Raw genomic sequence first — 21,857 nt, 5'->3', positions numbered from 1 at the left:
GCTAGACTGGCTGCCTCCTGGGGAGAACAAAGATATGCATATTTTATAAGTAACTTAATCTTAAGTAAACCCATCTGGAGCTGAACACAACATAGCTACTGAATAAACCAGAGCTTTAACAAATTGTCGGCAATGCCAAACATGACTGCGGTGGTGGTACCTCTATGTCGTGGCTCAGCTTTTTAACTATGCTTGTGATCGTCTGTATGTGGTTCTCCAGGAGCTGGCGTGCTGCTGTCTCCCCTTGCTGAACGCCTTTATTTCCATGAAGGTAAGAAACGAGGCCATCTTTGATCCGAAAGGCCTGATCCAGGAGGACAGCTGTGGTCCTCTCCTGGTTGGATAGCCGGTCTTCAAGGGAATGCACTCTGCTTCCAGAAACATGAGGAATCGTAGGCAGGAAAGGCTGGCTCTGACTCCTGTCCAACAAGAAATCGAATGAGTAAAAAGGTTATGGAGTTAAAGGTAAGGCATATATTAGAATGCCCAGCTATCATAAAAGGTCATAAAAGGTAGTAAGAAAATTGTTCCAGGAATGCTGGCAGCCTTTTATGAGGAAAATATGGTAGCACAAGATACCATATTATGTGATATAATATGGTGGTGTTCTTCTGTTCACACAGAAGAATGGAGCCCTAACTTGTTAGTCGGACTTCAGCTTCATACTGCAAATCAAATACTGTAATAGGTACAATTCCGTCATTCTTAAGGCACCTTCTTATGTTCTGCTTTTTTATATGATTTTGGTTGATGGCATGCTTACCTCTAAAAGGGATACAATATGAGTAGTCTGAAAAGGGAGCAATTTGAAATAACTCGAGCTGTTCAGACTTGGAGACCAGGCAGCATGAACTGACCTACTGAGCTTCAAATCAGCATTAAAAACAAATTTAATCAAAAATTAGTAAAGCCTTATGATTAGGTCTTGTGGTTGGTAAGCTGTAGTTGCCCAACCCCCCAAGAGCTAATTTTGCAACCTGGCCTTTCATGGCTGTGAGCTAACGTTTAATTTTTCTGTTCCAGGAGAGTTAACTTTGAGTACAGAGTATAGGACGCGGGTGGCACTGTGCTCTAAACCACAGAGTCTAGGGCTTGCCAATCAGAAGGTCGGTGCTTTGAAGCCCCGCGATGGGGTGAGCTCCTGTTGCTTGGTCCCTGCTCCTGCCAACCTAGCAGTTTGAAAGCATGTCAAAGTGCAAGTAGATACATAAGTACTGCTCCAGCGGGGAGGTAAACGGCGTTTCTGTGAGCTGCTCTGGTTTACCAGAAGCAGCTTAGTCATGCTGGCCACATGACCCGGAAGCTGTACGCCGGCTCCTTTGGCCAATAAAGTGAGATGAGCACTGCAACCCCAGAGTCGTCTGCAACTGGACCCAATGGTCAGGGGTCCCTTTACCCTTTACAGAATATAGGAACCAAAATCCTTACATACTGCACTAAACACATTCATTTACAAGGTATCTTCACCATGATAGAGACATAATATAAATTACTGTACTTTTCCATGTATAAGACAAGGTTGTTTTACTCAAAAGTAATGTCAAAAAAGGGAGGTCATTTTATACATGGATAGTGCGTGGGGGGGATGGGTGATTGGTTGCAGTCGCGAGCAGGAGCTTATAAGCGGTGATTTTTGGGTGATTGGTGGCTGCGTCAAGTGCTGCTTTGGATTGGCTGCCGCTTTGGCAACAGGGGTTGCGATTGCCGTCTACTTACTGTTGGTGAGCGGGCAGACGCATGTTGGCTTCAGCAATGCGAGCAATTGTCAGTGTTTGTCAGTTAGTGATTTTCAGCATTTCCCTCGAAGAAAGCTCAAGAACCCTGGGCAATCCTCCCAAAAACTTTTGGCAATCTCCCCCCATTTTCTTGAGTCCCCCAAAATAGGGGGCATCTTATACACAGAAAAATACGGTACTTTGGAGACACCCACCCTCCACTTTGGCCTGCCGCCATCATCATATGAATATAGGAAGCTGCCTCAATTGAAGTCAGAGCATTGCCGTGTTCATGTTAGCTTAGGCTGGATCTACATCTATTGTAAAAATGCTGTGAAAAATAAAAACGTAAGAAAGCTGTCAATGCAATTTTTCTATTGATGACAGATCACTGCTATACAGCAGCCTCTGGTGTCACATTTTTATAACACATTGTAAATGTTTTAACTGACCATTGTAGATTTGCCCTTAGTTTTGTCTACGTGGACTGTCAGTGCCTTTCCAGGATTTCAGACAGTGATGTCTCCCAGTCCTTCCTGGAGATGCCAGGGATTGGACCTGGGACTCACCTGCATACGAAACAGATGCTGTACCACTAAGCTATAATGTTTCCTCATGTACCTCCTGGGGGTTATGTGTGTGGAGTCCCCTGACATTGCCAACTATCAGAATACAAGTGACACACAGTCAGCCTCTCTTGCTTTCTGGCTTCATAAACTAACCGGGCAAATTGTGGGCAAAGACAGATCACAAATAAAAAGTGGTCTGGTTGCTGGTAAGAGTTGTCCAGCAGATTTTGGGACAAGGACTGGCATATCTTATCTTGCCTCTAGCAAAGGATACCCTTTGCTAGAGGGCTACACACTGGTGCTGGAAAGATCAAACCCTAACTTTGAATTTATTATTTAACAAGTAAAAACAAGAAGTATCAGAAATTTCTTAAGGAAAATACTTGAAAATTAGAATAGAAAACTATTTTGAAAATGTCTACCAAAAAAAAAAAGCATTTTAAAAAAGCCATTCCAGCAAGTAGTGTTACAAATTTTAGATCACTTGGGCTTGATACTTTGACAGCAGAATTTTGCATTATAAAACATCCATGACATTTGTGTTACGTCCAGATCTTGAGCTGAAACAATTAATGCTAGGAGCTGTAATAAAAATGCAGAGTCGGTCTGCTGGCGTGACTTCAAATTGACAGTAGCAGTGCCAAATCACATTAATTTTTCAGGGGATCAGTCCATATGGAATAGAGTATCCATCTCTGGCTCCAGCTCCAAAATCTTAATGGCTGAAGAATGAATGGCTCTAGCAGTTTCATCACAGCATGTCCCAGTTGCCATAAGACAAATTATTTACACCCACATTTGTTAGAGGCAAGAGCTGAGTGCAGAGGGGGGCCAAAGGTGGTCAAACTACCCTAGAAGAAGCAGGACATGCTCTCCACCAGAGGCACTGCGCCTCCCCTGACACCCCATACACCTTTGGTCCCCACTCTACACTCAGCTGTCACCTGTGGCTCCTAGAAGCTGTCAGCATGTGATAGCATCCACACCCGGGAAACTACTATTACTGGTCAGCTAAACCAGGTGTGGGCAGCTCTCAGATTAAACTCTCAGTGAGTTAGGGACTTGTTACCCCCTGCATGTGAAGAGAGGCTCCATTGGATGGAGCGGACAAGATCCATAGTGCATCGGCACGTGCTGTAAAGGGAAATGAGGGGCAGATGGGGCTTGCTAACCTGAGAAGGTAGCCCACCCAGGAGGAAAAGTCTGGCCTTAAACTTCCACTGCCTTTTGCCTATACTCATTTGTGAGAAAGGCTTTGGGAGTAACCACTGAGAAATAATCTCTTTCTGCTGCCATTCAGGACATCTTTGGGAAAAGGAAAGACAGAGGAGTAAACCCTACACAATTCCAGAGTGGCAGCATGAATGAGAACAGAAAAAGGCTGCTTGAGCTGTGTTTGTATCACAGCCTCTGTATCTCACACACATTCTTCTCTACCAAGACAAAACCAGTGTTATTTTTCTTGAAAAAGAGGTGTCGGAACTCTCTTATAATGGCACTGGTGCTGAGTTCTGTTGAGTTCTGGCTTTGAAAAAGCCCTGGGCAAAATGGTGAGTGTCCTGGAGACATCCAAGGTCAGGCCACTGGCACCAGCTGGACCTGACTGTCACCAGGCGATCAGCATTGAACTGTGTCAGGTCACATGGCACGCGGGTGGCGTTGTGGTCTAAACCACTGAACCTCTTGGGCTTGCCGATCAGAAAGTCGGCAGTTCGAATCCCCACGACGGGGTGAGCTCCCATTGCTCTTTCCCAGCTCCTGCTAACCTAGTAGTTCAAAAGCACACCAGTGCAAGTAGATAAATAGGTACCGCTGCAGCAGGAAAGGAAACGGTGTTTCCATGCGCTCTGGTTTCCATCATGGCGTTCGGTTGCGCCAGAAGCAGTTTAGTCATGCTGGCCACATGACCTGGAAAGCTGTCTGTGAACAAACGCCGGGCTCCCGCAGCCTGAAAGCAAGATGAGTGCCACAACCCCATAGTCGCCTTTGACTGGACTTAACCGTCCAGAGATCCTTAACCTTTTACCTTTAGTGCTGACTGTAATACCTGGTGGTGAGAAAGATCCTTCTCCAGCCAACGAGAACCCATAGCTCAAAGCAGGAAGTGCAGAGCCTCGAATCAACACTGCCAGAACAGTCATGCCTAAACTGTGTAAACACTGATTCCATCAAACAAGCACAACTGAGCTACCCTGGAGACAGTGCCAGAGTAAGGTGGGACCACATCGAAGAGGCAACCTGCAATACAGCTATGTCCTCTTTTGGCAAAAGAGAGCAACAGATCCCCAGCTGGTTTGAGGCTCAAATCTGAAAAGTCGAATGAAAATAAGTTTGAATTCACCCCCATTGTCTCTCGAGACAGACGGATGCCAACAACGTTAGAGGTAACAAATATAATTTGTTCCTAGAAATGTCCATGTCATGAGCCTTACAACATGCACCTAACTGCTTCATTCCAAGCAGATCCCATGGGCTGAAGGACATGATTTCAAGAGCACTGAAATTCTGCCAAATAGTTGCATATCTCTTTTCCAGCACTGCTTTCCTCCCAGAGCTGATGCAAATAAATGCAGCTGAGTCTCCTCCAACACAAGCAAAGGGGATCTCTTTCACAGATAGAAACCAAATCAGATCCTTGTATCATATAAACACAGTGAACCCAAACATAGCCAGACTAGCCAATACTTCATTCCTTTGGAAGATGCTGGTTACTCTTACTACCTGTGTTGGTACTAATTATATTTCTTATGAGAAATGTGACAGCAGGTGTCAGAGTGACTGGTTGCAGGAACCCACACATGAAACACGGATAAATTATTTATGCTTGTTGACCTTGTGAAATTTGTATCTGAGAAGAATGTAAATGATAACCTACTGCAATGACCTTGCTTCCTGAGAAACAGCAGCCTGTGGAAATGTGTGAGGTTTGTACCTTTAGCTCAGCTCAGCTTGTTTTTCTCTGGCTTTCACTACTTTTTATCAGGAACCATGCCATGATTAATTTCTAGCTGTGCCATCGTGAATGCTTCAAGGTTGTTCTTAAAACCTGCAGAGAGGGTTTTCTTTGACTTCAAAAATTCAAATTTTAGTTCAGCTATACTGTACTTTAAAAAACGCTTTTTATTTCTACTATGGTGTCTCACATTGCCAAAAGAGTATCAGAACCTGCAGAGAGATTTATGGAACTTTTGTTTGTTTGCTTTTTAAGTGAGCCATTCTGAAAAGTGGTATATAAATAATTGTCTCTAAAGAATTTGTACATCAACTAGTTAAAACACTTTGACAAAGTTGAGGAAAATATCTGCAATATGAGCAAAATACAGACTTTGCATATTGAATGTTGTCAACAGCTCTTAGCAATGTCATATTCTTTAGTAATGATGAACATCATCACAAAGTCTTGTTTGCCTTAACAATTTATGTCAAATGAATGGTATCTTAAATGATGGAAATCCTAGATGACTAACTTACTTGTCAAGGTATTTAATCGGCTCAGTTGTGTTCTCTGTTGACATCTTTATTTGAAGTATTATCTGTAAGACCTTTACAAGGGCAAGAAAACATTATTAATCATGAGCTTCAGATGAACTAATCAAACCAACTACAGCCCACTTATAGGGCAATATAACCTCCATTTACTAAACGGCTTGCAGAAATGCCAACAGTGTCAGTTAATCTAATGTCCACATAAACAAAGAGTTTGCTTTCATATATGGAGGATGCACTCAATTATTCATTCAGCCTTTATTTGCATAATTTAGACAATAAAATCATAAAAGGGGGGGAATCCATAAAACATTGGTAATCCAGACACATTGAAAATATAAAATACTCAATAGCCACAATTAAATAACTGTTAAGTACCGTATTTTTTGCCCTATAGGACGCACTTTTTCCCCTCCAAAAATGAAGGGGAAATGTGTGTGCGTCCTATGGGGCGAATGCAGGCCTTCGCTGAAGCCTGGAGAGCCCCAGCGCCAGCCCCACAAGGTCGGGGGACAGCGGGGAGGCGGAACGCTGCCATCCCGCTGTCTCCCGATGTGGTTTGGAGGCTGACGGCAGGGAGACGCGTGCTTCTCCCCGCCGCCAGCCCCGCAAGCTCTGGGTACAGCGGGGAGGCGCAGCACGTCCTCCCGCTGTCCCCGGACCTGGTCTGAAGGCAGGCGGCGGGGAGAAGAGCGCTTCTCCCGCTGCCTTCCCCGCAAGCTGGGGGGACAGCTGGGAGGCGCAGCGCGTCTTCCCGCTGTCCCCGGACCTGGTCTGAAGGCGGGCTGCGGGGAGAAGAGCGCTTCTCCCCGCTGCTGGCCACACAAGCGCCTGGGGGGGGGGAAATAATTTTTTTTTCTTTATTTCCCCCCCAAAAAACTTGGTGCGTCCTATGGGCCGGTGCGTCCTATGGGGCGAAAAATACGGTAGTTTAAAATTTGACTTTAAAAAATCTTGGCTAAATATCCTGACACAATTTCACTAGTTTGGGAATATCACCCCTCAACAGACAATGGATGACAAATTCTTTGCAAGTAGATACTTTAAGCTTTAAAGGAGTCACCAGCAGGTTTCTCTGAAGCATGTTGAAGAGAGGGTAGTCCATAATTATATGGTGTATTGTATCTTGTGTATTCATACCACAAGAGCAAAGTCTATTCTGGAAGGTTATTTTTTGGAACCTTCCAGACAGTACAAATCAGAGGAATGCATTTGAATGGACTAACATAAAAACTCTAGGGGTATCCAAATTATAAAAATAGTTGGGCACAAACCTAAGTAAGCAGATGAGCATACAGATGGGCTTAGAGTTATGCGTTCAGTGGTCTGTGTTTGCCTGAGCTTGAGTCTGGATTAAGAATTATGAGTTCCTGTGTTCTGATTCAATACATGCTATCCAATCACAGAACATTTCAGGATGTGGGCCTCTGCCATTGACCCTTAAACTCTGAGTCAAGATTCACAGCTTGGAAGTTTAGACAGCCAATCACGTTGGGAGTAGGAGTGGCCCAGGCCCTCAGAAATGTATATAAGCAGTTGCTTTGTCCCTGTTGTTCAGCTCTGTGGTTCAATAAAGGTTCTTGCTGTTATCACCTACGCTTCACTTAGTGCGGTAAAGTTTTTGAAATTTGTGATCTAACAGCCTCTGCTTAATGAGAGAGAATATGCGTAACTCATCCAAGTAAGAGGAGAGAATGTATTGCAATCTCTATTTGTTTGAGTTTAAAGGTAATTAGTATGCAAAATAGTAACGAAATGACATCAAACAAAATCACCCCATCAGGCATGACAAATTAAGAAACAACAAATGGGAATGCTGGCAAAAATACAATAGACAGAATGCCAGTGACCATGGAAAATGAACAAGTGTAAACAGATAGGTCACATCTGCCTTCCCTGTCCTATGGGACTTATCCACCCACAGGCCATGTCACCCAAGCCTCTGAGGGATGACCAAGTAGTAGAGCATCTGCTTTGCATGCAGAAGGAGGTCCCTGGCTCAGTCTTCAGCATCTCTAGGTATGGTTAGGAGATATCCTTGTCTGAAATCCTGGAGAGATGCTTCCACTCAATGTAGAAAGATGATACTGAGGTAGCTGGACCAGTTGGTCTGGCTCAGCATCATACAGCTTCCTGTGTTTCTATTCGCTCCCATTCTGATGGAATGTGGCATGTGATAATAGATTCCCCTGTACAAAACATAGCTAATAAAAATATATTAGGAACCTGCACTTTGGAACTCCCCGCCTATTGCAACAAAGCACTTGCTTTGCTAGACTCTTTTTGGGCACCTGCTAAAAGCATTCTTCTTTAGGCAAGCATATCTAGATGCTTAGAAAGTTGAAGTAATTTTAATCTTAATATTTTAGCTTTTGTATGTTTTAAAGTAGGATAGTTAATTTTTCTTCATTTTACTGCTGTGGGGTGTTTTTTTGGGTTTTTTTGTTTTGGTAAACCACTTTGCAAGTTTTTTTAAAATAAATTTTATTAAATAAATAAATATAAATAAAATAACACAAGCCAAAACACAATCCATCCTGTAGATTTAAGTATCTGTCCATAGTCGCCTACTTGTTATCAGAGGCCCAAAATCCACATTCCTTTGTAAGAAAATGTGAAATAACGTAAAACCATTTTTTGCAGACAAAAAATAAATAAATGTGGGGGGCGTGTGACAAGAAATTTTCCGCACCAGGTACCACCTGACCTTCCTACGCCTTTGTTTACATGTATAAGGTCCTGAATTCAATCCCTGGAAGGTAGGACTTGAAACAATGGTTTCAAGTTACAAGAAAGGAAATTCCGACTAAACATCAGGAAAACTTTCTGACAGAGCTGTTCTCAGTGGAAAGGTCTTCCTCGGGAGGTGGTGGACTCTCCTTCCTTGGAACTTTTTAAGCAGAGCTTGGATAACCACCTGCCACGGATGCTTTAGTTGAGATTTCTGCATTGCAGGGGGCTGAACTAGATGACCCTTGGAGTCCCATCCAACTATGATTCTATGTCCGGTTCAAAGAGTCAGGTTGCAGGTGATGAGGAAAACCCCCACCTCAGACTAGTCTGGAGAGCCAATATCGTTTTGAGTAGGCAGAACTGGAGAGATGAAATAGTAGTCTGGCAGGTTCCTATTTTCCCAGAGGGAAAATTCTTGTGCAGCACTAAACTGTCCTATGAAATGGCTTTTTCTCTCCACCCTCCCCCAGCCTTCCTCTGTGCAATTTTGCTCGGTGATGCAGTACTGAAGTAATAGTTAATTCATTACCGTAATTCAGAATGCTTCTACTAAAAGCAGCTTTTTCCTCCTGCTGCTATGATCATTCCACTCACACAGCTATGATCTCTATACCAGCTCCTGGCTTTCAAGATCAACCCTAAGTGCTCCCTCTTCACATTTAAAGCTCTCCGCCCCTGACTATATCTCTGTGTACATCTCCCCTTATCCCCCTTTGTTCTTTCCATTCCACATTAGCTCACTTGGTTTATGAAGCTTTGTAGGTCCTTTTCACATACTTCCAGGCTGTTACCTATGGTTGGGTTAATCCCTTTGCCTTTGTATCCAATTAAGCTACGCTTCTTGTCCCTCCATAAAACCCACTACCCTCAGCAAAGCCTTTTCTGAATTCTGCCATCATATCTAATGTCAGAAGGAGACTGGGGCTGTCCTATGCCAGCTCCCTTAGTGCGGAAATTTGTCCCCCATAGCTAGCTCTCTCTTTCCCATCCTCCTCACTTAAAAATAGTAATCAGGAATCCTATCTCCCAGACACCTTTGGATATTCTACTTTGGTTAAGAAAAATCAAATGCTCCTATGGCACTTTAACTGATATAATTTTATCATATTATGTTAAAGTAAAATATATTGCTCTGTCAAACCCCACCACTGTTGACCAGGGGTTTGGATCACAGCCTAAAATAGCAAGTTTTCTTGACTATGTTCTAAACCCAACTGCAGTGCCTAGCATACTGTAATTAATAACTGCTAATATTTCTATTATCAGATATTCTGTTCTTTATTAGGTACTATTCCTAGTAGTGATACATAAAAAGATTTGATGATAGAGAACAAAAACATAATTCAGTTATATCTGAATGATATTTATGGAAGAAACCTAAACTAATGAACACAACAGAACCTAAAATTAATTAAATAGCATGATTACAAATATCACAAAGATTCCAAGAAGCAGAAATCACCTTAAATGGATTACCTGAGACTTAAGATGGTATAACTCTCTTCACTGAACAGTAGGTGTTCAGCAGCTTTTTGCTTAGGCGATTTGACTGTTGTTCAACTCTGAAAGATGCTTAGAACCAGCATTGCTGTTTCCCTGGTGATGCCTTGAGGTCAACATTCCATTTCCATGACTCATGACAGAACTTGGAAACCTGTATTAGTAAAAAATAGTGCTACAGTAATCTTTAACTTACAAAACAGTATTTGAATGAGTATGTACGATAATGGCTGCATGGGATTGAGTAGAGAATCAACAATGCTCTTTAGTACTATTAGATATGTCTACCCAGGTTCCTTGTTTATCCATACAGAAATGAACTATGATATTGGCGTGAAGTTTCTCCCTTGGGCTTAGCTATATTCCAAAAGATTATTTAATACCCTCTCAATAAGATTTAATGTGCTTTGGATTTTCCACATGGTAGCTCTTTTTAAAGAATTGGCACCACTCTTCCCAATAAATGCATGCAAATTGCTTCATGGGGCTTCTATTAGCATGCTTGTTTGCATTTTTAGGGAGAAAGGCTGTACTTCAGTTCATTTCCACAGGTTCTGTGTTCTCAAAAACTCATATCACTGTCCCATTGGAGAGACAGAATAGCTTATATTAGGCAGAAAAATTGTATCATGAGCGCTCTTCAAATGACCATGTGGTTTGATTTCACCCCCGGAGGCACAATCCAATTTCTCTCAAGGCAGACTGGTGTCAACAAAACCAACAAAATACACCAGCAATATAATTCATAAATATTATTCAGAGTACATTAATTTGTAGTTAATGCTTATTGTACATTCATTTCTGCTTTAACTTGATTCTAATAATCAGTGTATTCTCCTGCCTCATAAATATCTGAAGCATGTTAACTTGTTCCTTACGGCTATCTGCCAAATTTTCTCAGTCACTCAGAAAAACTAGATGGGGTATTTTGCTAATAATGCTCTGGCTTTCAATCATAAGTTGCTGACAGTTTCATGTTTTCTTCTTGCATTGCCTTTTAAATAACCTATAAGAATGACTAACTGTCATAAAAGACACTTATTCATAATCCTGAAGGTTTCTTGTTTTGTTTTTGTTTTACCAATATAGTTTCACTCTCCATCATATGTGAAAAAAAGATTGGCAACTCCGTAAATTTCCCAAGCAATTTGCACACACTTTCTGCAATACAAAATGTTGTAGACATGTTCTTTCTTTGCGATGCTCGAAGCACATCAAAACTACATAATATAATTCCACCATTCTTCAGTAACAAGCATATTCAAATCCCTTGGGAGAAGTAATCCAATTTCTTAGGAATACAGAACTGGAAGAAAATCAGGGAAATTGCTCCACTTATAATTTTATTATATTATGCAAAGAGCAAAAGTAAACATACACAATTAATATCATGGCATTGGGGGCTGGTTCATAAGGGTAAATGGGGCACTGCCCCCACCAACCCCAGCATCTCCCTACTTGCCTGCTTTCTTTCTTACAACCAGCCAGGTGGTAGCTCTACCTGTCATTGGCTGTGACTTCACCTGCGGTTGCCTTCTGTCTCATCATTCCCAATGGGCACCACCAGCCACTCCTGTATAATGCCATGGTATGATTTCTTTACATACCACATTTTGGCTCAAAGGCCGCCTAGGAGCTAAGCTGCATATTAATAATAAAAAAGAAGACATGTACAGAATACAGTCAATAAAAGAAATCACAACAATATAAAGTCACAAAATACCCACCAGTCACTAGGATATGTGTTCCTGAGCTGCATTCGTCCCCTTGCCACATATACGGAATATAGATATTTCTATAAATCAATAATAAATACAGGTTTGGTTTTCCAGGCAGTAGCTTATAATTATAAGCTCTTCTGAACACCACTGCTACCTTTAAAGGCCTGCGAGTGCACCCCATCTTTGATCATCAGAACAGAGCTGTAAAACTAGCATTTTATCCCAAGTCTGACAGGTTCTCTCTGCCTTTAACCAGCCCTATTAGTAGTCTCAATCCCACAGCACCTGACTCCAAGTAACAATCCCAGAGAAAACGCTGCTTCTAACCCAAACCCAGAACTCATTACTGTTGTAGTCATTTGTTCCTCGTTTGCCTAGCAGCTTGCTAAAAATGTCAAAAAGATAAACTATCAGTACCTGGTGGGAAACTTCTTGGAGGAGCTACTGTGCTTCGTTTTGGGTGAAAATCAAAAGACAAAAGCCCTAGAAGATGGATTCCCCCCCCCCCCCGCTTCATTTCTCATGAAGAGCAGCAGCAGGCAGCTCCAGGAAACTTCGCACTCTTGTCACCAAGATACTTTTGTTTACTTCTGTCTCCAGGCAACTAGAACGCCAACTTTCAGACAGGGAAATGTGCAGCAAAGCTATGGGCTGTGTGCTGTACACTGAAAGCTGGATTTAACATTTAAATCTGCTTGTTTTAATTTCTGTACTTTACCTTTTGATCTGAAGGGCTGTCGTTTACCTCTTGCAAAGTAGAAATAGCCTCCTTAGTCCAAGGCCAGAGTAATCATCAAAATAGCCACCCACCTATACTGCAGCTGGTCTAAAGCAGTCATTTATTTTTTTTACAGGATTAAAGTAGGTGAATATTTAGAATTAGCCAAATTGACAGATATAATAAGACAAAAACCAAAAAGTGAAGTGAAAAAAGAATGTGAGTGCCTAAAGGAATACCTTAAAAGCCAAGGTTCGAGGACAGAAATTTGGCTGAGTCTGGAATAACCTTGTGAAGTGAAAGGATAAGAAAGAGGGATTTATATCTAGATGCTAGGATAGAGATGATAAGGAAAACAGGAAGGCATAATGAGAGGTAAAGGAGGTGCTGTGGGATTGGTGGAAGTCAATGTTTGTTTTTCTTTTTAGTGCTTATATTATTAACTTGTAAGATATGGATTTGGGGGTTTTTTGTACGCTGGTTTTTGTGTTTTGTGTATTGTTATTTTTTGATATTTTTCGTGTTGTTGTGTGGAAAATACTAATAAAATTTATTATAAAAACAAGCAGGTGGTGTAAGTTCAGAGAAAGAAATGGCACACATTTAAAAACAAACCACCTCTTTAGCACTGTTATGTTCCCTGACAGGACTCCTCAACCTTTAACAGCTGTGCAACAGGCAGAAATTCAATAGGTGCAGATTTTCCCACTTTGGATCTATAGTGATGGGGAAAACTACAGCTGTTAAATTTGTGCATGATGATTACTCAAAAGGTCTGTCAGAACAAAAGGTGACCAAGACCGCATACAAACCACACATTTAAAGGACATTTCCGCTTCAGGAAACCTGGGAGCTGTCGTTTACCTCTAACACAGCTGCAATTTCCAGTACCCTAAACAAGCTACTGTTCCCAGGATTCTCTGGGGCAAAAAAATGTGTTTTCAATGTACTGTACATGCAGTCTAGGTTTCAGCCTCTTTATGTTTTTGCACCCTGCTCTTCAAGTATCTCAGAGCAGCATTTAGGTTGAAAGTAACACGGACTGCTCCAAATCTTCCATGGAGTTTTACAGGCCCCATGTGAGCCGGCTGAGGATTTTCACACAGGACATTGCAGGCATGGAGACAGTGGACTCAGCTATACAGTTGCAAATAAAACATTTTGAGTGTGTTTTAAGTGCAATATACAATGTGTGACAATAGATGGCATTGGTGAGCCTTATGGAAAATTCAATGTATTTTTAAAACTGCTTTTAAAAAAGCATTTTCAGAACGTTTTTTATATGTGTGTGGATTCCACCAGTCTTCATTTTGAAGTAAGCCAGCTGAGAGCCGTCTAGCCCTCTCCTGGGCCTAAAAAGGAAAATGTGGTAAATTACACTTTTTTATATAATATGGTAACTATCGATTGTTGGGTTATTTTATGTCTAATGCATTACTTATATTTATGTATACCAATTATAAAATAAACCATTTAAAAATATGTTGGCCAGCCTCTTTCTTTCATACTTGTCAAAAATGACAATATGAAAAATATACCATAGTATTTAAGGTCCACTTGCTAAGAGCTAGACAGATGGACTCCTGTGTACCATTGTACCCAAGGAAAGTCACTAGAGGCTTGGCTTAGGTTTGAAAGAGTCACATACTGTTCCTCTTGAGCCTTGTACTTTGAAATCTGATGTGATATATTTAGTCTAGAAATGAACAGATGGGCTGTTTGTACTTGGTACTTTAAATTCCCACAATATTAAAAATGATTGTATAGGTTTTTGACATGGTTTAAATGAATGATTTCTCATTATATAACAAGAGCAGGGTTTTGCCCTTCCACTATTAAGATCTTATAAATTTTTGGTTAAGACTTGCTTTTCAGACTGGTTCCCCCCCCCCCCATTAACTTACATAGCCACTGCTAAACATTGTGATAATAAACATAAATATTATGCTCAAGTGTTGCCCTTATAACCCCCCTCTCTTTTTCCAGGCAAGAAGGGAAAACATCAATTTCAACTGCATATGCCAAAATCAAATCCTGTTTTGAGTACCCAGCTTTGTGGTTATGTTTGGCTTTCGGACACTTTGGAAATATCACAAAATATGCATCGTATTGCATAGATGGGGAGCCTGTGGTCCTCCAGATGTTGCTAGACTACAGCTTCCATCATCCCTGACCAAAGGCCATATTGGGTGTCCTAACAACTCCCAGCATCCTTAACAAAGTAGGATTATTTGGGGGACATCGTAACTGTTAAAGTGGTATAAGAATGCTTTAAATGTAATGGTGTGGATGCTGCCTGTATCATCTGCTTTTCTTGGGGGCCAGATCCCTTCCACTCTTCCAGTCCTCTTCTTCAGCATTACTACATTTTCAGAAATGTGCAGAGCATTATCAAGCAAACCAGCCAATACAAGGAAGAAAAGTGTGCAGGCAGCTGGAACAAACATTGAGAAAAGAGCTGGAAGGTATTTCATTAGTCATGCAGCCCTACTAATCTATACCTAAAGCACTTCTAAAACATACATTTCTAGCTTTTGCTCCAAGATCTCCCCATAAGGCTACAAAAAAGCACCTTTAGGGAATTTATTACGTTAATGATATTTTATGAAGAATAGGTTTAAGATCCAAGCCAATAGTTAGCAATATCCGTGCACAGAGCAATGTGTTGCAGTTCCAATAAATTAAATGTATTTCTTGGAACCACAACACATTGCTCTGTGCATGGATATTGCTGTTAGCTCATATTCCTCCTTTGAATGGAACAGAGTTCACCTTCAGGGAACAGGGATTTCCTGCCTCCCCATTCCCTTCCCCTGGAAGTCAGCTACTAATGGTTGGTGGGACCATTGGAAATAATGTGTGAAGAGTCAACAGAAATCAACTGCTGAATGGAGGAACAGCTTAGGATCTGAGCCATTCCCCTGACATCCCTTTTGCCATTGTCTTGGACAGCCAGTGTGGTGTTCGTACTATGACTGGGGAGACCCAGGTTCTAATTCCCACTCCCTCATGAAGCTCACTCATTGGCCTTGGGGCAGTCCCCATCTCCCAGCCTAATCTGTCTCAGAGACTTGATGATAAAGTATGTGTGTATACCGAGAGAAAACAATGCACGGCACCTTGAGCAAATGGGACAAAAGGAATAAAAGCTTGCATTTCGGTTCCAAATTGGTATGTAAGTGGAATTTCTTCGGCTCCCTTTATTGCTGTTTTCATGTAGCTCATAGAAAGCAAATATGCTTATTGTACGCAGTGTATCGTTCTGAACAATATATCCTCAAAAGGCTTATTGCTAACAGCAGTAATGCTGATGGAACATTACTTCCAAGCTAGGTTAATCCTAAGAAGATGAGAGCATCCTTTCCCCAATTATTGAGATTATATTCCTGTATTAGGAGAGGATATATGCAGCAGCAAAATCACAATGGAACTCACAAGAGAATAATCCAAAATGCTGAAAAAATAAGTGCTCTGCAGCACAATAACTCAGTTATGGAACTCCGAAGAACGCATTAGGGATAAAAATGCAATCCTGTAGTTCTGAAAGCTAATGGAATTTTAAACAAAAATGTTTTTCCATGCCCCCAAAACCTGTTGGGTATTCTTTTGAATAAGATCCCATTAGTAAATAAATTATAGATGCTTTGATGAATGTTTAATCCAATTTGCACACATACACCCCCAATGTCAGAGGCTTTGTATATGTCTTCTAACCATTTGTATCATTTATCCTACAGGTTCTGGAACATATACTTTGTCCAGAGAGAAGTAAGGTCAAATCCCTCCTCAGCTGTATAGCTCACTGGGTGTCTGTGGGGCAGTCACTTTATGAGGATAAAGTGGGGTAAACTCTATCCATGAATGCTGCCTTGAATGCTTTGGAAGATGGGTGAGATATATTAGTAGCAGCAGTAATAATAAATAATAAGCACTTTTCTAAGGATTGTTACGGGGGGGGGGATGAAATGTGAGAATTGTGGATATTCTGCAATTTCTGTGTTAATTTCCCATGGTAGTTTCCCAAAAGTTCGGGTAAACAGATAAAACATCATATTTTAAAGCAGAATTTTCAAAGTGCTGCTCAGTTTATTTTAACATTAGCTCTACAGGACTGAGAAACAGACTGACTGCATGAGCAAACCAAGTTGTTGCCGGAGAGACTGCAATATTTCTATAGGCATCAATAAAAGTACCTTATAATCTCAGGATCCTTTTGCAGTGTTGCAAGGTGATAGAACATAGCATGAGACCATGGCGTGCAGCTCTCTGTATAGTACAGCCAGTTTGGTGTGTCAAGATAGTTTTGAGCAGCACCTCTAGATGACATGAAGAGCAAAGCTTCCTTTGTTCTGAGCTGAAAGAAGGAAGACTTGTGAACTCAGCCTACTGGGCCCTGACTGAGGTGGGGAAACACTGCATGCTGAAGTAACCCACATATCTGGAACAGGATGGAGAACAATGACTGCAGAAATCAAATCTGTTTAGAGGTGCTCTAACAATTGTTTCAAGATGCTATTGTGCTTATGTCCTGCTTCCAGGCTTGTCACAGGAATCTGGTTAGCCACTGAGAGACAGGATGCTAAACTAGATGGGATTTGTTTTTTGTGTTCTTTTTGGTCTGCTTTAGAATGGCTCTTCTTTTGCAGAGATTGCTTACGAAGTGAAGGATTAAAAGTCAAATTATCTGCAGCTCATCTTCTGCCAGCTACTACTAGGAAGGGGGATAAAGTCTATGGTTGAACCCTTTGTGGCCTATTACAAGTCATTCTAAACCTTCAGTGCTGGAAACTGTAGAAAATGTTTCTACATTTATCTTTCTTTTATGTGGTGTGAAGCGTACATCCATTCTACCCCATGACAGAGCCAGTGATGGGGGAGCAGGTTAGTGGTACCAAGCACTCTGCAAAGGTAACATATGAAGTCGCCCTAATTATCCTGCATAGAAAATGAACGCCAACAATCAGCAGGTGGCACAATTGCTGTCTCCTTCATTAACTCATTTCTGTCAACCTAACCAGGAGGCAAAGGATAGTGTCACATGAGGTTTAAAGTAGCTCTACTGTTCTTGGTATGTTAACAACTATTGTGGGTGTTAACATAAATTGCCTGTGAGAGACTCCAAGGCAATTTAAGTCCAATGTGTGAAAATACCCAAAGCTTTTTTTAAAGCTCTGATTCTTCTTCTGCTCTTAAAAGAAAGTGCTGCTGACTCTTGAACTAGAACATCATGCAATTCTTTCGTCGCTCCTCTTTCCAACTTAAAATCAAGAGTGAAAGTCTTTTCGAAAACTGTTTTAACTGCATCAGGACTGGTTCTTTTCAATATACTTCCATTTATAGTTCTAGCTTGAATCTCTATAGAGTATCTGTTACTTGAAAATCATTATATGTAAGAAGTGTGAAATGTTATCTGAATTAGAAATATGAAAATTATGTGCAGATTCCCTAGACAATCTGTTATCTGAATGCTTAAAATTATATGGTTGCATTTTAAATGATGAACAGTATGACCCATGATTCATTTACCAACTACTGTAAACCAAGAACTAGCATTGTAGGAGGCAACTTTAACATATTAGAACTCTTGTCTACCACTTAATTAAATTATGCAATCAGGGAACAGGTACTATATTGCAGCTTGGGGTGATTTGGAAGGAAATTAGCATAGGCAGCAGCTCCTAATCAAAGTGGCACTCCATTAATTGTATCACACCAGGGACTTCAATTGCACTGAAACCCTGCTGTAACAAGTCAGTGTGATGGGTGCATTGTGGAAGTTGTTAGGACACCTTTGCTGCTGTTGTCCAGTTCTGAACTTCTTGCTTTGCTCTTGAACTCCTGAACCATGGCTCTTGAGGCTCATGCCTGCTTCTGCTAAGCCTAAATAAATATCTCTTGCTCACTTTCAAGTAAGAGACTCTGCTTGTGTGTTTTGGGGTGGGAGCCAGGACACCCTGAACAATTTAGCATTGTCAGCAAACATAGCCAACTCACTGCTCATCCCTAACTACTGAAAGTTTATGAACAAGTTTTAAAAGCACAGGCCCAAAAACCAATCCTTGGGGATTCCACTTCCTACATCTCTCCAGAGAACAGTCCATATATTCCTATTCCCTGCTTCCGGATACTTAACCAATTCCTGCTCCACAAGAGCACTTCTCCTTCTATTTCATGGCTGCTAAGCTTGCTCAGGGAACTCGTTTCTACCTGAACTGTCCATTTATCCATTTAAATCTGCTTTACTATCTTAACTTTTGTATGTTTTAAAGTATGGTTGTGCTCTGATGAAGATAAAAACTTAGCCCTAAGTTTAAAAAGAATTTCTAGCTTGCCTGAGCTAGGGTTGCCATATGTCCGGGATTTAACCAGCAAAAATAGCATCCGTGGCAAATTTTGGGAAATCGGCAAAATGTCTGGGATTTTGAAGTTGATTGCTCAATAACCTTGGTTTTTATTTTTATTTAAAGAAAAGGCTCAACAACTTTTCCATCCTGAATTTCACTTCTAGAACTATGGCATTTGCGGAAAATAAAAACCCCTGCGTCCAGTCACGCTTCCCTTGCGTGGCTCTGCTTGGAGCTGACCTGGCAGGAGAGCAGAGTAGCAGCGGTCCTGTGTCCGTGTGAGATGAGGGATAAAGCAAGTCCAGAGACAGTTCGGTTCTTATCTCTAGAAGCGTTTATTTACAAGCCATAAATTAGTCACACTCCATCGGAACTTGGTGACATTCTCAGCCGTGCTCCAAAAGCACACACGCAGCCTCTGAGCTGAGCTGCTTCTCAGTCAGAATCGAAAGCAAGTCTGAAAGCAGACACGCGCTGTGACTCACTTCTCTGCGACAAGCTCCTCCTCCTTCCAGATACAGGACACCACGGAGTTTTGACCCTGTCAGTTCCAAACTCCACACCCCCTCTTGTCCTGCATCTGGGGACAATAGCCAACAATGCTTTCCCCATAGACAGACCCTCACAGAACTCCTCGTGCTTCTGGAAGGTTAATGGTTTTGTGAAACCATCAGCGAGGTTCTTGGTTGAGGGACAGTATTTCAGAGCAACTAGCCCCTCATGAACGCTCTGACATACATTCCGGAACCGTATGTCCAAATGTTTGGTCCTCGCCTTGAATTGCCCTGACTCAGCTAATTTGAGGCATGGTTGATTGTCTTCATGCACCACAACGGGCAGACAATTCTCTCCACAGATTTCCTCGACCAAACACACATAGAACTCCAGTTCTCTGCAAACCTCTGATAGCGCACTGAACTCAGCTTCAGTAGATGAAAGCGCTATGAGACTTTGCTTCCGGGACCTCCACCCAATCACTGAGTCCCCAAACTTCACCACTAGGCCTGACACTGATTTGCGGTCCTCAAGGTTAGCCCAATCCGAATCCACCCAGGCGGTCAGCTTGACATCGCCCTCAGCTGACATCTTGAGGCAAAAGTCTTTGGTATCTTGCAGGTAACGTAGCACCCGCTTAACACCATTCCAGGCCTGCACACTAGGACTTGATGCCTCTCTACTGAGCAGATTGACAGCAAACGCTATGTCTGGTCTGCTCCACTGTGACAGATACAACAGACTGCCCAGAGCTGACTGAAAGAGCTCAGTATTTTCGAACACCACCCGTTCTACTTGCTGACACTCCTTCACGTACCCAGTCTCCATGGGTGATCTGGCACCTGCACATTCAGACATCCTGAACTTCTCAAGCAACTGCTCAATCTTACCTTTCTGGCGAAGCAAAAAGCTTCCATCACTTGCTCTTGTGATCTCTACGCCTAGATAGGACTTGACATCTCCAAGTTGCTTCAGCTTGAACCGCTTTCCAAGCTCCTTAGCAAACTTCTCCACCTGTTCACCTGTCCGTGCCATGAGCAAGATATCATCAACAAACACCTGGGCCACTTGCTGTTGCAAGCCTGAATCTCTAATGTAAAGACAACTGTCTGCAAGGGATCTCTTAAAACCTAGCTCTTCTAAGGCTTCATGTAGGCACATATTCCAATTCCTGGCAGATTGGCGTAATCCATAGATGGATTTGTGCAACCGCCACACGACGCCCGGCTCACTGACTTCAAACCCTGGAGGAGGAAGCATGTACAACTCCTCCTGGAGATCTGAGTTCAGGTAGGCGACATCTACATCAAAATGGTTCACCTTCCAACCTCTCTGTGCTGCTATCGCCAAAAGCGTTCTCAAAGTCTCCGCCCTTGAGGTCGGCGAATATACCTCTGTGAAGTGGACACCCCTTCTCTGTGTGAATCCACGGGCCACTAACCTCGCTTTGTACTGTGGTTCTCCTGCTTCTGTGGGTTTAAGTCGGTAAACCCATCTGCAGCCTACAGCTTGCTGGTTAGCCGGCAGCTGTGTGAGTGAGAACACTCCAAGAGACTCCATTGAGTTCATCTCCTTCTGCATCGCCTCATGCCATTTGCTGGCTTCTTCCCGAGGCAACATCTGAACATCCTCAAAGGATTCAGGTTCACATCTAGCCACACCAACCCAGACACTCGTGGCTTCATACCTTTCAGGTGGCTTCCCTTTGGTTGATCTTGCTGACCTCCTCAGCGTGAATTCTGGAACTGCGCCTGATTCACCTGGATCAACCCTACTATCCTCTGTGTCAGAAACATCCCCCTCTGACCTGCTGCGCCGTTTAGGGCGAACAGCTGGTTCTGCTGGCGAGGATGGTTCACTCCTTAGCTCAGACTTGACAGAGACCTGTGGAGGGGTCCTGGGACTCCCTTTTGGAGAGATACGAAGCCTCTCCCTTGGAGATCCCGGCTCTGGACTCTGTGGCTGTGGACTGTGCACCTCAGCACCAGGTTCAGCCTCGTCCGCCTCCTCTTCCTCATCTGAGTCTAACAGAACATCCGGATTCCCGTGAAGACGCTTCCACCCACTCTGCTCGCAAAACTCAGCACTGCCGCTAATAAGCAGCTTGGACTGGTTGCCAGTAGGGTATGCGAAGCGCCACGCCTTTGAACCCGGCTCATAGCCTACAAAGATCATCTTCCTAGACCTTGGCTCACCTTTTCTGCGCATGGCCTTTGGAATGAGAACCCAAGCCGTAGACCCAAAAGTGCGCAGAAAACCCACTTTAGGCTGCTTCCGGTGAAGCAGAAAGTACGGTGTGTCTCCTACACTGGAATTGAACACCCTGTTCTGCAGGAAACATGCTGTTTTATAACTCTCAGCCCAAAAGCGCTGTGGCAAACCCGAGTCTGCCAACATAGCATTCGCTGATTCCTGTAGTGTGCGAAATTTTCTCTCTGCAACCCCATTCTGTTGCGGAGAGTGGGGGGCCGTCAGTCGATGACTGATACCCTTCTGCCTGAAGAACGATTGCAGCGCAGAACCTGTGAACTCCCCCCCGCGATCAGATTGAAAGGAAATCACCTTGGTAGAGAACC

The 21,857-nt window shown here is 42.5% G+C and overlaps 1 protein-coding gene and 1 long non-coding RNA gene across 2 annotated transcripts in view; one reads left to right on the top strand and one right to left on the bottom strand.

The window, feature by feature from the left end:
* Window positions 1-10,087, bottom strand: part of FAM81B (family with sequence similarity 81 member B) — a 30,109-nt gene extending 20,022 nt beyond the window's left edge. The window contains exons 1-3 of the mRNA XM_053407699.1: window positions 9,980-10,087; window positions 5,756-5,826; window positions 161-419 (exon numbers count right to left, since the gene is read on the bottom strand). Coding sequence (XP_053263674.1) covers window positions 161-419; window positions 5,756-5,799 — 303 coding nt within the window. The 5' untranslated portion in view covers window positions 5,800-5,826; window positions 9,980-10,087. The remainder of the gene's footprint in view (window positions 1-160; window positions 420-5,755; window positions 5,827-9,979) is intronic.
* A 2,505-nt stretch (window positions 10,088-12,592) lies between these two features.
* Window positions 12,593-18,347, top strand: LOC128423030 (uncharacterized). The gene is made up of 4 exons (XR_008332649.1): window positions 12,593-13,811; window positions 14,429-14,663; window positions 16,180-16,331; window positions 17,089-18,347. It is a non-coding gene; the product is annotated as an uncharacterized LOC128423030 (long non-coding RNA).
* Window positions 18,348-21,857: the final 3,510 nt, after the last annotated feature.

The sequence above is a fragment of the Podarcis raffonei genome, chromosome 11 (genome assembly GCF_027172205.1).
Source record: "Podarcis raffonei isolate rPodRaf1 chromosome 11, rPodRaf1.pri, whole genome shotgun sequence".
NCBI classification, from domain to species: Eukaryota; Metazoa; Chordata; class Lepidosauria; order Squamata; family Lacertidae; genus Podarcis; species Podarcis raffonei.
This window is presented reverse-complemented; position numbering and strand designations above follow the sequence as displayed.